Below are 13,986 nucleotides of genomic sequence, written 5' to 3' on the forward strand. Positions count from 1 at the left end.
GTAAACAGGAAGCGTTTGTTTCCACAGGGGTAGAGGGGTCACGCTGTCATCAACCTGTTGTTATGGAAACAAGATGTTCCCAAAAACATTCCAGTCTTTTCTCACACACACACACACACACACACACACACACACACACACACACACACACACACACACACACACACACACACACACACACACACACACACACAAACACAGAGAAAGAGAGAGATAGACACAAAGCTTTACAAAAGAAAGGTAGAGTAAATACAATTGTTTCATTGAGAGTGAAACTGTAACTGAGCATCACAGGCGGGAGGGATCAGCTGCAGTGTGACAAACAGAGACAGGGGCACACTTTAAAAGACCAGCATTCATCTTCCATCATTCATGTGTAATCATCCAGACCTCCAGCATTTTTCAGCTACGTTCCACCGGGTAGCCTCCTCACCTGGATCCATAGGTTGGTGCTGGTTTGACTTCATGAGCAGGGGATTCTACGTCAAACACGTTCAGTGCCCTGAGAAAAATGTAAGGCCATGTCAAAAGTTCACCCTCAAGCAAATGGATCTCATCTTTTCCGGTTGTGTTTGGTGTTTGTTTTCTCTATCTTGTGTGTTTTATTTTTATTCTAAACTATGAATATTGCCTTAAATTGAACTTCTGGACTTCCTGGGTTAATAAAGGTCAAACAATAAAATAAAAAATATCAATAAAAGGAGGTTTTTATCTCCTCTACTCATATCTACTTTGACCACTAAGGTGCAAGTAAACTCTGCGAGGTTGCAGGTTAGAAGAATGTTTACTCCTACTGCCTCACAGACTCAGGAAGAACCACCTGTCCAAAAGACTGCCTGTGTCCTTCTACCACTGCTCCATAGAGAGTGTGCTGATGTACTGTCTGTGTGTGTGGTATGCCAGCTGCACAGCGGCAGATAGGAGAACGCTCCAGAGGGTTATCACTACCGCCTCCAAAATCATCGGTTGCCCTCTCCCCTCTCTGGATGAACTTTAAAGATCAAGGTGCCTCAAGGAAGCGAAAAACATCCTCAGGGACCAAACACACCCGAGACATCACCTGTTTGAACTGCTGCCCTCGGGCAGGAGATACAGGACATTAAAAACAAGGACATACAGGCTGAAAAACAGTTCTTATCCCATAGCAATAAGTGCACTAAATAATGCTAAATAATGCAATATAAACTGGGACTGTGCAATCTCTTTGATCACTGAAAGTCTGACTGTTGAATGCTGTGTGTCCCTTGTTTTTATTTCTAATAATTTATGTTTGTGTACTGTTTTTATGTTTTTTTTATTTTCTTTTACTACTGTTCTTTTCAATGCATCTTTTTGCACTGAAATGGGTTGCACCTCAATTTCGTTGTACAATGTACAATGACAGTAAAGATATCTATTCTATTCTCAGAGCAAAAGTTTGTGACACAAACCTCTGTATTCATCTGACCAGTGTGATCTGAAATTTGAATAATATTTGGTGACTTGATGAATAGTTTTTTATTCATGGCTTGTCAATGGAAGGTGACTTATAGACTTATATTGATTGATGTTAGCCTTGCTTTCCACTTTAAGATTTCTAAACTCTCCTGTTTCTCTACTGACACTGGTGCAGGTTAATGTCTCTTCTGAACATGGCAATGGTTTGGATACTTATGAAGGGAAAAAGATAAGACTTTGCATAATATGATCGCTATGGTGTGAACACAGAGGAGGCAAAGTCCTCACAGCAGGACGGCATTTCAAAAGGATTAAATGCTCAGAGCAGTCATTCTGCAAATGTCACCATGATCATCTCCAGAACAGATCAAACTCTTGCCTGCCTTCTTGTCTTTGTGATGGCAGGAGCAGAGGTGCAGGAGAACATCTCACCAGAGTGTAAACAGTTCCTCTACAAGGGCACACTACCTCGAGGGCTGGAGGAGAAGTCTTTCAAGAAGATCTGTCAGTTCTACGCAGGAAACCCACGCTTTGTCACCTTGTATGACACCTACAACCACATCCCTGTTTACTCTGCGTACACCTTCAAGCGCTCGGATGGCTCCAAGAAGGTTGATGTGCCTTGGATGTATGAGCCACAGGTAGGAGGCCGAATAGGGAAGAGGAGATGCTCTCTCTTCCTTTCTTTATAATCGATTTATCATGTTGGAAATATCTGTCATCTTGCAACATATTGACTCCAAATTGTACTTTTTGTTTTAAGCTATGACCCTGTTCCTCCTCACAGCTCTCCACAGTGTCCGGCCCCAGAGAGATGCAGCAGCTCCCCTCAGAAAACCTTCACAAGAGTTTTGAGGATGCTCAGGCCGTGCTAGAGGACTACTCTGACAGCGTCATCTTTGAGAGGGGTCAGCTGAATCCAGACGAGCACCAGGCCCACCCCGATGACAAAGCTGCCACCTACACTCTGACAAACGTGGTCCCTCAGGTCCGAGAGTTCAACATCGGCCCCTGGAAAAAGCACGAGCACACCATCCGCAGGCGCCTCAACAACTACTGCCGGGGCACTGCTTACGTAATCACAGGGATCACCACCTCGGGGCTCACCATTCGCCGCCACAACATCAACCGCCTGGGCATCCCCACCTACCTCTGGTCGGCTTATTGCTGTGTTGATTTTGACCACAATGCACCGTACTCGGAGCGGTCAAAGTTTCCAGCGTTTGCAGCTTACGGGCTCAACGACAGGGAGAATAATAGGGTGCAAGAGATGACAGTGCAACAGCTGGAGGACTTTCTGAAGAAGGTGACTTATGTTGACAGCTCATTCCAGGTTTTCTATGATAACTGTGTGCCTCCTGGTAGCTCTAACATGGCACTGCACCTCTCTTAATAGGAATGGTGTTTTAGATGGTGTTCAGGTGGTCCTTTTTGCTTAAGAGTGACGCAATACAGGGTCAATATGAGCAGATTTTTAAAAATCAGCCATTTACTGCAATTATAACTTGCATCAGTGTATTTAATCTTGCATTTTTGGGGGTGAATAAAATGTATGGCATTGAAAGTGATTAAAGAAAAGTCTTGTTAAGTTACTCACCCTACCACTCCCCTAATGTTGTCTTTCTTCTTGCTTCTTGGTCATATATTTCCTTATGTTACTTTACTCACTGTGCAGTTTAAATATAGGTTAAATAAAATAACCACTCTTAAAACATCCAATTAACAAAACTTTTGATCTCCTAAAATGTTTCACAAGCTCTTGTTGAGCCAAAACTTACCATGAATAGTAATCACACAGTTGTACTTCTCATTCACTTTATCTCACTTTATACGTGTATAGTATGAATCCTCTCATTGACTGGGGATTGCACCTGCCTCTGTAGGCCTTTTGTTCATCCCAGAGATTAGATCAGGAGTTTTACATTTACACATACAGCCTCTACACTGCAGCAGTGCAGTGACAAAGTCGGCCAGCATCACCGTTCTGACTTTCCTTTGTAGAGTCTAAGTTGGTTTTAACATTACATACATATTCACAGCAGCTTCACTTTTTAATGAAGATGATAAAAGGTTTTTAAGTTCAGTAATCAGGAATAATTCACTCATGTTGGTCTTGTGGATCTCTCTACGCTGGACTTTCATAGTCCAACATCTGGATCTCACAAAGCTGAAAGGTGAACAAAAGGTTCATTAAGAATAAACAAAGTGTAATATAGAATGTTTTGGAATTAGTTTATCATCTGACAGCAGCTGATACTAGAAGAATACATTTGCTTGTGCTTTGGTACAGTAGGTGATAGATGATGTGAGCTGTATAACACAATGAAATGATCCAACACTAAAAGAGCAGACACAGCCACAGGGTGCAAGACATTGGTAACCACATTTTGTCCCAGAGTCTGGCTCTATCTGCCAGCTGGCTTACATTTCCGAAAAAGGGCCAGATGGTCCGCTCCACAGAGTCTGTTTTAACCAGCAGCAGACGGAGAAGAACCCAAAATACTCAGAGCCTAAAAAATTCAAAGAGAATTAGCTCCAATGGCCAGTAGAGGGAGACACTGTATGTGTGTAAATCATGTAGTTGTACTCTGATTACCATGCTCCTCAGGCAGTCCTATGTTCCTGGTAAGAATGTTTTTGTGGGATGTCAGGCTGATTGGAGCAAAATGTCACTCATTTGGATAAGGCTGAAATTGCACCAATGCATTCAACTCAACCCACTTCATCTTTGACTATGAGGTTATAAAATAGTCTTGAAATATTTTTCTAACTAAAATCAATCTTAACATCTAAGCTAAATTGAGTTTTACCTGCCATATTTCTGCCAAAAAGTATGTTTTTTTTCCGCATGTTACGTACCAGAATTTTCCTCAGACGTGTTTTTTGCTGTCTTTAAGGGGTTCACATTCATCTCTTCAGCCTTCAACTCATTTATCAGATTATTCAGACACTCTATGAATTCAGAATCAGCCATTTTCAGTCACTCATTACCTTCCTATGTGAAAGATGCGACTAGAAGTTTTTATTCTGCCGAGTAACCAGAGTGAATGATATCTCAGATTTCTCATTACACCCCAAAATCTGAACTCATTAACAGACACACAATCAAACAATAAACTCAACATGTTTATTTTCTCTTTTCAAGAGATCAGTTCAATTCACACATTCAGCTCAGTCTTAAAAAATAACAGATTCATATTTCTGTACAAAAAGCACATTATGAGTACTCTGTGCAGTCTGATACAACTGTGTGAGACGGCAGCCTCAAAGCACAAGGTTCACTTAAATCATCGTCGAAATATGCTGAGTCATTAGAGCGCTGAAATACTCCAGAGCAAGTAAAAACTTAATTTAAAAAAACAAAAAGTTGAAGAGTGATAAATTGTTGCTCTTTGTACTTCAAAGAAATTCTCTTTGGGTTCACACAGAACCAGAACTGCTCTCTCTCTCTCACACAGACACACACATACAGTAGTACACTTAATAACACTCACAACAGTAAGTAGCCACAGTAGACGGGTGCTTTGTAGCCTGCAGCAGCACCAGAATGTGTTTCAGGTCTCAGTTAAACCAGGTTGTGTTGAGCTGTGTCTGCTTCTTGATGCTTGTGTCCAGCTTTAGGACCTCTCTGATGGCCATGGTGGCGTAGGTGGAGGGGGGGAGGGAGAACTCCAACCGCAGGGCTCTATACTTCCCCTCTGGTGGAGAAACAAGAGAGATATTGTATAAGAGTGTGTGCAGAATAGTCATTTATCAAGCAACAGTCATGAAAATCAAACAGGCATGCATCAACAACTATTTTACAACAGTTTTTCAAACTGAGTTCAGTTAAGCTGCAATGGTTGTACTTGTGTATCAAATTCTTACTGTATTCTAGTTTCATCCCTGAAAGTCTACGTTGTGTTGGACGAACAGATTACTCTTTCAACTTCTACACAGACTCAAATATCTCCTGAAGGAGCTCACCTTTGTTAAAGACAGGAGCAGGTTTGTTCTCCAGCTTCTCAAAATCACTGTGCACCAGTGAGATCCTGGGGTCGTCGTACTGAATCACCTCCCTGCAGAAAAACACAAAGTTTGAGGCTTTGGGATCGATCTCAGCGAGCATCATCACACTGGACTTAAAGTGTGCAAAGAACTCCAATACACAATAACAGTTTTTGTTATTTAATTAATTTGCTGCTGACCAGCTAACGTCGCTGGGTCTGATGATGACGCGTCTGTACGCTCCAGCAAGAGAATAGTCCTTCACTTTGTGTCTCATGTTGTCGATGTCCAAGCCGTCCACAGAGAGCATCTCTCCATATCCTTTACCCACTGACAGAGAGAGACACAAGGGTCACAAGTAAATACATACCCAGAATTCAACTTTCCCTTTGCTCTTTTTGAATTAACTTTAACTTTTTCTATTTGTGTTTTAAAAAATTCAGATAAATAAACCAAACGTTCCAGGGATTACACAGAGCCACTTCTTACCGTGATGAGTCGGGTAGATGACATCAAACCCAGGTAATGGCATCACAATGTCATGGATGGAGTGAGTCTCGGCCTCCTCTGCAGACAGCACATGTGCTGTGGCTTCATGAAGACATCAGACGCAACATCAGTACAGAGGATTTTACATTCCAGTGCTTTAAAAGCTTTATTAGTGACACTCCGGTGTATTTACCATAAACATTAGTTATTGGATAAAAAATGGGATATTCTGGGTAGCAACATATCGACTGTGTGTAAAAGCTTGCATTGGGTCACTATCAGAGATACTATATCCAAAATATCAAACTATTCCTTTCTAGCTGAGAAAACATGAGCTACTAACTTCCTCGCAGCACCAGGTCTCCCTCCACAGCCTTCAGGCCGAAGGCTTCGATCCTGCGGCTCACCATGGTGTTCCACACCTTGCTCTGGTAGCTGTGTATGTACATCAGACGGTTGTTACGAGGGATCTAAAAAAAAGAACAAATTCAACTCATTAGAAATCTGCCGGTCTGGAAATAAATTAACTGTGAATAATCATGATGTTTATCTGTTGAAGGAATAGAAAATAGAAAGCGCTCATCAAAGTTGCAGCTTCTTTGCCTTAGTGCTTAATTCATAATTTACAGCTCAGTTCAGGTCTTTCCCTTCTTTCAGTACCATCCATCTGTATGAGCAAAAAACAGAGGTGCCAGACTGGCATACTGTCAAATGGAAGTGGACATTGAGGCCAGTAAAGTACATCTGTAAATGCTAGCACTGACTTGTGAGTATTGCTAACGCTAAGTGTTCTAAAAGTGTTATAAGTTCTGAAATGACCATTAAAAAGTACCTGTATCTGGTTTGGGTTCAGATTTGAAAAGATAAAAGTCCAGGTGATTCATCCTGTTTACATTGTGAAAAAGATAAACCTGACTCACTCATATATACACAAACACAAATATAACTTGGTCAATGTTTTCCAGTCGTCCAAGAGCTATTTCAATGTCTGCATCACTTCTTTATGTTCCGTTTGTCTACCCAATGTTTGGAGCTCTATTAGTAAGGAACCAACCAGTCCAAAGGCAGTGACGATGTTCTTCTTGCCGTACATGGACAGGCCTCTCAGCAGCTGCCCCTCCACACAGCGCTTGTTGGGCAGCTTTTTCAGAGCGGCCTCTGGGTCCTGAGTTTTCGCCCACTCCTCCCTGCAGCGCACCAGGAACTCTTTCTCCGCTGAAGAACGCAGAAAAGACAGCTTTAATTACTCTTTAAATGACTTAAAAGATAAAAGAAAGGAGAGAGCGTGAGAAGTAAATTACCTCCGGGACGAGGCTTTAAGATTAAATCCACCACCTCCTTCCAGTCGTTTCTCAGGATTGCCCTGTCGAAAAAACAAACAGAGGAAGGGAAACATGAATGTATGCTCCTGTTATGATTTATATCAGGAGCTTTGTGTCATGACCTTACCTGCCAACCTGTTGTGTGGGCACAGCTGTGGTGCCAAAACGCTGCATGCCATAGTAGTTGATGAATCCTGTCTGCCTGAGGGAAGTCATGGCCTGATTGACCTGCTCTTCTGTCCCTGAGATGTTCCTGAAATACAGAAATATGGATCAAGCACAATCATGACTCACTGAAATATAAGAAAACATTTACGCCTTATAAAACTGTTTCTATCGTGCAGTTTTTATTCCTGGTTATGTGAAAACTCCTACATAAACACTGTGCACTGACCTGATGACCACAGTGAAGTGGTTTCCCTGCAGCTCCCCCAGCTTCAGAGGGTGGTTTTTGTAGCAGAAGTTTCCCAGCTTGAGGTTCATGAGGCACTTGTTGAGGTGAGCCAACCTCTCTGCTGTGATCCTGAAAGGACAGAGAAAAGGCTTCTTTCATTACAGAGCCTGTGCAACAAGCTGATTCACCATGACTGTCTGCTTAACAAGATGCAACTAGCACACTATGCCTTTTCTTAAATCATGCACATATATGAGAAAGATCGCAAACAGCTGAAAGTGGTGGCTTACTCACTTGAGCACTGCAATCTCCTGCACAGTGACGGCTCTCTTGTCCTTGGTTCCCATGTAGGAAAACATGTTAGGTCTAAGCCTAGAAAGACAAAGAAAGGCATCATTATATATCAGCCAAATTGATTGTAAATCTGTCCGTCATTAAGAACTAAGAATTACTTTCAGACCTGAGGAACTTTGACAGCACATTGATAGCATCCATGGTGTCCTTGTTCTCCTTGTACAGGACAAAGTGACAGAAACTGCCTCGGTTTTTGGGCCAGAAGTGTTTCCTTGGAGCTTTGATGGACACAGAAAAGAAGGTTGCATTGAAACAAAGCAAAACCATGAATATTCTTAGTGATTCAAATTTTCTACTTCTCCAAGGATACCTGTGAAGAAAACGACTGTACTTTTCATTTTTAATTATCAAATTTTGATCCACAAATTGTGTTCTTGTTATGGAAGAAAGAATAAAATCAAGTTCTGTTGTAGTTATAAAACCTAGCCTGATTTTGTGTGGGTGGAGACCACTTTATCTATGCTGTGCGTAGAATAGGTTCTTACCTGAAGTCGCTTTGACCTCTATCCATCAGAAAAGCAAAAGGAGGATAAAATATCGTTACTAAAGATGATAAAGGACCGCTGAGTTGTCAGGGGTGAAATTGCATGCACGGGCCTTTGAGTGGCGTGCACTGTAGGATAGGTGCAGGAGTTTTAAAGGTATCTCTTCTTCCTTTCCTTCTTGGGTTTTAAATCTATATCTGACTAAATTTAGTCAAAACCGACCTCTAAGCATTCTGCTTAATAATAAAGTCTGTCTATTAACTACAATCTGCTTGTTTGAACCACTTTGATGAAAGACTGGAGAAGCATCATGCAGGTACCTTGATCATGCAGATGCATTAGTACATGCATCATATTTAACCACATGCATAAAAGCAGGTAAGCTGAAGGCAGACATGCAAAAATCTCCTCTGATAATTTGAAGAATCTCCTCGTCAAGACTTCTGTCTACATAAATTAAGGCTGAGCTTTGTTTCCGTCTCCTCTCTTCATACCTGCCAGAGCTTTCTTCCCAGCAACGTGGTACGCCACTATGAACCTGCGCCCGTCCTTCTCTTCTGTCTTTGTTTCCACACCAGGAAACTGAGTCTTGATGGCTTTGTGAACCAGCGTCCTCTTCTCTTTTGTGTCATCCACCACCTAAACATTTTGAGACAGGGGTAAGGATTTTATGTAAGCCCCCAGAGGAATATTAAAGCTGTGGTATATGAGTATGGGCAGCATCTAAACCCCAGCTTTAAAAGCTGTGAAGACAGAGTGTGACCTCACCTCAATAGAAACATTGGTCTCTTTGTTCCTGAAGAGCTGCAGCTCCCCAAGCTGCTTTTTCTGCTCTTCAGTCAGCACATCAGAATCAATCGGCGGCTCTTCAACCTCTGCGGGTGCCTTACATAGATGAAACACATAACAGAGACAACAGAAGACATCATCTGACCTGTACAACACAGGATGGGATTTACATCAAGTGGTGAGATTACATCGGAGGATCTTTCTTTCATCAAAGGATTCCTTAAGTATCTGTTTTAATGAAAGTACCAATATCACTTTAAGGGTAATTCCCCAACCTTGATTCATTTGTCTCCAATTGAGGTCAACAATTCTGTGTTCTAAATTCTGTATGTTACTCCCTCAAGGTTATCAAGGTACTGCTCAATTTAACAAATTATAAAAATCTAGATAGTTCAGAAAAGCAACCATCAGAATCAAATGTCTTACCTCGACCTCTGCAGGGATTGAGAGGTCATCCAAATGCACTATTTTGCCTTGTTTGTTGATTTCATGCACCACAAAATCTGAATATCTAAGAGAAAAAAACAAGTAATCATCTGTTCAATGATCTCTGCTGAATCATTTTGGATTTATTATACAAATTAACAGATTAACTGGCTCTGGGGGACATACCTTTCCTTCAGGATTCCTGAGAAGCCCTCGTGGTCACTGACATACTTCAGGATGCCAACATCCACCTCAGTGAGGCCATGCTTCATCATATCAGCAAAGGTCTCACCCTCCTCCTCTCCATCACTTGCTCCTCCCTCAGCCTCTTCCTCCTCGTCTGGTTTGGGAGGACCTCCATTCTTGTCATCCTTCTCGACTCTGAGTTTCTTTGATGGCGTGTCTTCCTCTTCAGCCTCGGGACAGCTTCTCTTTTCTCCGACCAGAGCAGGGACAGGAGTGGGCTCTGCTTCAGCCATCAGAGCCAACCTGGAACAACAAGGACAAAAAACACAATACAGTCAAATGAATTGGCTATTTAGACATCAATGCATGCTTGGTTGAATTCTTATCAGGTATTGCTGCGAAGAACAATTGTTTTACAGCTTGATATAACAGTGTTTGGCTTATTCTTGTTTCTCTGGCTAAGCTAAAGGGTTCTTCTTTCTCAAAGTGCACAATCATCCCTATTGATGCTTTTGAGTTGCATTATGAGGACCCAGCATTTAGAACATATCAGCTTAAAGATCTTGTAAGTTTCTTCAGGACCAAACCCAGAGAGTTGGTGGATCTAATGCCCACCAGGCAGATTACCTGTCAAAGCTCCACAGCATCATGGACAACATCCACCACCCTCTCTACAACATTCTGGTGAATCACAGGAGCACATTCAGCGCAAGACTGAATCCCCCCCTAAATGCACCATTGAACGCCACAGGAAGTCATTCCTGCCTGTGGCCATCAGACTGTACAACTCCTCCCTTTGATCACTGAACTATATTCTGTACTCTGTGCAATAACGTGTAATACACTGTGCAATATCCCTGCCACTTCAACGTCCTGTATATAATACCTTCATTCCCAGCGCTTTGTACACAGTGAACTGTAACTATTCTGCGTTTCTGTATATACTCATTAATCCAATTTATCTTATTTCATTCGTATTTCATTATTTTTTTTCGTTCTTTCAATTAATATTTTGATTTTTTCATACTGTGTATAAGAGCATTCTGTAACAACTGAATTTCCCCCCGTGATAAATAAAGTATTGCTGATTCTGATTCTGTATCGTCTCTTTCTCCTGCTCAGGGACTGCAGACATAAATCAGCTCAGAGCAAAGTCTGGTACGGCTAAGTGGTTGTGCACTGCCCCTGTCAAACTGAACAAACACAAAGAATGAATTTATAAATTATACTGCTGCAGCTGCAGTGCTGCATTTGTTGAGAAATTACATTTGTATTTGCATCAATGGCCTACAAATGATGCTCCTGATTTACGGTTCTGTAAAGGTGATGTTGTGGAGGACAGCTTTGAATCAGAGGATGAACTCTTCCTGTCTCTCTGCTGCCAAACACATCCAGACTCTCCCTTATCCAAACTGAACACTGGCGCTGAAATACATCATGAAAGCTCTGATGACATCCTCAAAGTTAGCAGAGCCGCTAACACGATGGTCATCTAAAAAGCTGCGAGCTAACACTGCTAGCTAAGGTTGTCGTAACTATCAGGCATGTAAAGCTAAAAGGTCTGCGTACATGTGGAGTAAAATGTTGTTTCTATACAAAAGTGTTCAGCTTACCTACGTCTTGTGATATTTAGGAGGATGCAGACTGCGTTGAATGCGAGCTTTTCTCACACGTGTGTACGTGTGTGTGTTTTGTTAGTTTCCGGAAGGAGATCATAGACTGAAGTCCCGCCCACTTCGCACAGTTGGCTAAGGGACCTGTCAATCAAAGAGTTGGCTTTATGTTTGCTATTTGTCATCCAACGAATCACACTCAGAGATCTCACTACATCCCCATCATGGTCTACATCAGTACCGGATACTTTTATAAAGGGTTCCACTGCTGTGTGATTGCGTGCAGGCCAGGTAGAGTGCAAAGGTAGGTCTCAGGTTGAGGGAGAAAATGCATGAATCAGAAAACCAAAATTAGGCTGCATGTTTTTAATATTAAGTCATTTGGTTAAATACCTTTTAACTGATTCATAAGTTCAAACATCTCATCTCATCATCACCTCTATAAGCACCGAATCTGGGGGGACAGGGCTTTCTCTGTCGCTGCCCCCACCCTCTGGAGCTCTCTCCCCCAGCACCTCAGACTCTCTCCCTCACTCACCAACTTCAAATCCGTGCTCAAAACCCACCTATTTAGAAAGGCTTTCAACCTATTATTGATTGATTTTTTTGTTTATTTGTTTTTTTGTTTGTTTGTTTGTTTGTTTGTCTGTTTGTTTTTGCTTTGCTTTCCTTTGCTTATCTATTGTATATTTTTATTTCTGTGAGTTAAAAGTGTCTTAGAGAAACTTTTAAAGCGCTTTTTTAAATAAAATGTATTAATATGTTATTAATATTATCATTCGGAGCTTATTCATGATGTCACTCGACGAGAAGTTGAGTACATATCTTATCAGATCGCCAGTCTTCTCATCACGATAACATCTTTTATTAGATTACATAATTTAATAATCACTTTATCGTTCTATTAATAACATATTTCATATGACTCAGCGGCGCCGTGGCTTAGTTGGTTAAAGCGCCTGTCTAGTAAACAGGAGATCCTGGGTTCGAATCCCAGCGGTGCCTTTTCATTAGGGAGCTGCGTCACATTCAATCTGATAGATGTATATGATGCAGGAAGACAAATATCACTGGTGGTTGTTTCACTTACATCTTCCAATAAAGTCACAGCTCATAGGTAGGATATGTATGCTATTAGGACCATTGATGCATGATATATCTACTGGTGAAAATAGTTCCTGGTAGTTCACCTGTACCCAGGTAAATCTCTGAACCATATATATATATATATATATTTTTATGACACTTTTAGTTGCCAATAATTGTTTGCAAAATCCATTGAGGGTATATAACATGTTTTAGATGTATTCTCATTAATAGCAGAGTTCTTTGAGCACATATAATCCATTTGACAAAGTGTTTTTTTTTTTGTTGGTGTTTGTTCTTAGTCTTAAAGTCTGCTGCTTTTTGTCTTCATTTTTATCTTTATTAACTAGCAAATCAAAAATATAATAGTTGGTCTAGATGACTTTTTTTTCGGTGGGCATATTAGAAAAAGGCTTATTTATTATTCTTCTCTATTTTCTTTATTTTTCCACACTACCTTTGGGAATTGTGCTGGTTACATATTAGTTCCAGGAGCTGTGGGACCACGACTAATAACTTCACATGTTTAATAACCCCATGAGTTTTCATGAGTTGATCTTGTTCAGTTTGGGATTTTTCCATGTGTTTTATCTGTCTTTGATTGCCTGATTTTCCTCCCTGTCTGCTTTCTGTATGAGTTAGAAGTTATCCTATGTCTTCCTCTGTTATCAGTGATCCATGTCTTGTTTTGTATTCCTTGAGTGAGTGTGTGTGTATTTTCTCTTGGGTCTCTAGTCTATTGTGTTTCCTGTTTTATTTTGTAGTTCTTGATCCCTGTGTGTCCAGTTGAGTATTACTTCCTGCCCTTGTATGTTTCCCTCCTTTTTTGATTAGTCTCATTAGTTTCGCCTGTGTCCACACCTGTGGCTCGTTACCATGTGTGTACTTAGTCTCTCTGTTTCCCCTCTCCTGTATTGGATCATTACAACTGCCTGGTGTCTTCCCAGTGTTTCTCCTCATGTTCCTCAGCATTCTCCCAGTGATTCCTTGTGTCCAGTCCTCCAATTTTTGTTTTTCTTTTGGACATTTTGGATCTAGTTTTTGTTTTACATTTGTCTTTTGAACTTTTGCTATCAAATCCTCAAGATTCTGCACATGGACCCTCCTCCTCTGCTTTTTCCCCACTGTGACACAACTTTTGAATTGCATGTTGTCTAGCTGGCAAGCCTTTTTTTATTCTGTGCACTTTGAAGCTTAAAATCATTTATGAGCTCTTCATATTGTGCTCTCTCCCATTGCTGATTTGAAGTCATAATGGAATTCAGTCAACAGATTCCTTCAGAAGAAGTCATCTGTCTCAGGGGCAGACTGGGGTGCACATGATAAGTAGCATTTTTAACCCACTTTTCATACTACTGACATTAAAGTATCAAAAAGATGCTATATTCTTGTGTATTTTTTACCTTTAAAAAGTAAGT

General features: G+C 41.1%; 2 protein-coding genes and 1 non-coding gene across 4 annotated transcripts; 2 read left to right on the forward strand and 1 right to left on the reverse strand.

The window, feature by feature from the left end:
* Positions 1–1,626: 1,626 nt before the first annotated feature.
* On the forward strand, positions 1,627–3,005 carry LOC117814726 (endonuclease domain-containing 1 protein-like). The gene is made up of 2 exons (XM_034686207.1): positions 1,627–2,078; positions 2,225–3,005. The coding sequence occupies exons 1-2, from the start codon at positions 1,785–1,787 to the stop codon at positions 2,828–2,830; spliced, it is 900 nt and encodes a 299-aa protein (XP_034542098.1). The 5' UTR covers positions 1,627–1,784; the 3' UTR covers positions 2,831–3,005.
* A 1,540-nt stretch (positions 3,006–4,545) lies between these two features.
* Positions 4,546–11,613, reverse strand: pus7 (pseudouridine synthase 7). Of its 2 annotated transcripts, none has more exons than XM_034685949.1 (16): positions 11,483–11,613; positions 9,870–10,172; positions 9,684–9,768; positions 9,237–9,353; positions 8,963–9,107; positions 8,090–8,201; positions 7,924–8,001; positions 7,630–7,758; positions 7,363–7,488; positions 7,215–7,276; positions 6,968–7,128; positions 6,257–6,383; positions 5,914–6,015; positions 5,625–5,754; positions 5,404–5,495; positions 4,546–5,135 (listed from the first exon to the last, which is right to left on the reverse strand). In XM_034685949.1, exons 2-16 carry the CDS (start codon positions 10,160–10,162, stop codon positions 4,999–5,001), a joined length of 1,896 nt encoding a protein of 631 aa, XP_034541840.1. In that variant the 5' UTR covers positions 10,163–10,172; positions 11,483–11,613; the 3' UTR covers positions 4,546–4,998. The 2 variants fall into 2 exon arrangements, with proteins under 2 accessions (XP_034541840.1, XP_034541841.1); XM_034685950.1 differs by having other exon boundaries at positions 4,999–5,135; positions 11,487–11,610.
* Positions 11,614–12,413: 800 nt separating this feature from the next.
* On the forward strand, positions 12,414–12,487 carry trnat-agu. The gene has a single exon. It is a non-coding gene; the product is annotated as a tRNA-Thr (tRNA).
* The last annotated feature ends 1,499 nt before the right edge of the window (positions 12,488–13,986 follow it).

Source organism: Notolabrus celidotus, chromosome 6 (assembly GCF_009762535.1).
Source record: "Notolabrus celidotus isolate fNotCel1 chromosome 6, fNotCel1.pri, whole genome shotgun sequence".
In the NCBI taxonomy this organism is placed as follows: Eukaryota; Metazoa; Chordata; class Actinopteri; order Labriformes; family Labridae; genus Notolabrus; species Notolabrus celidotus.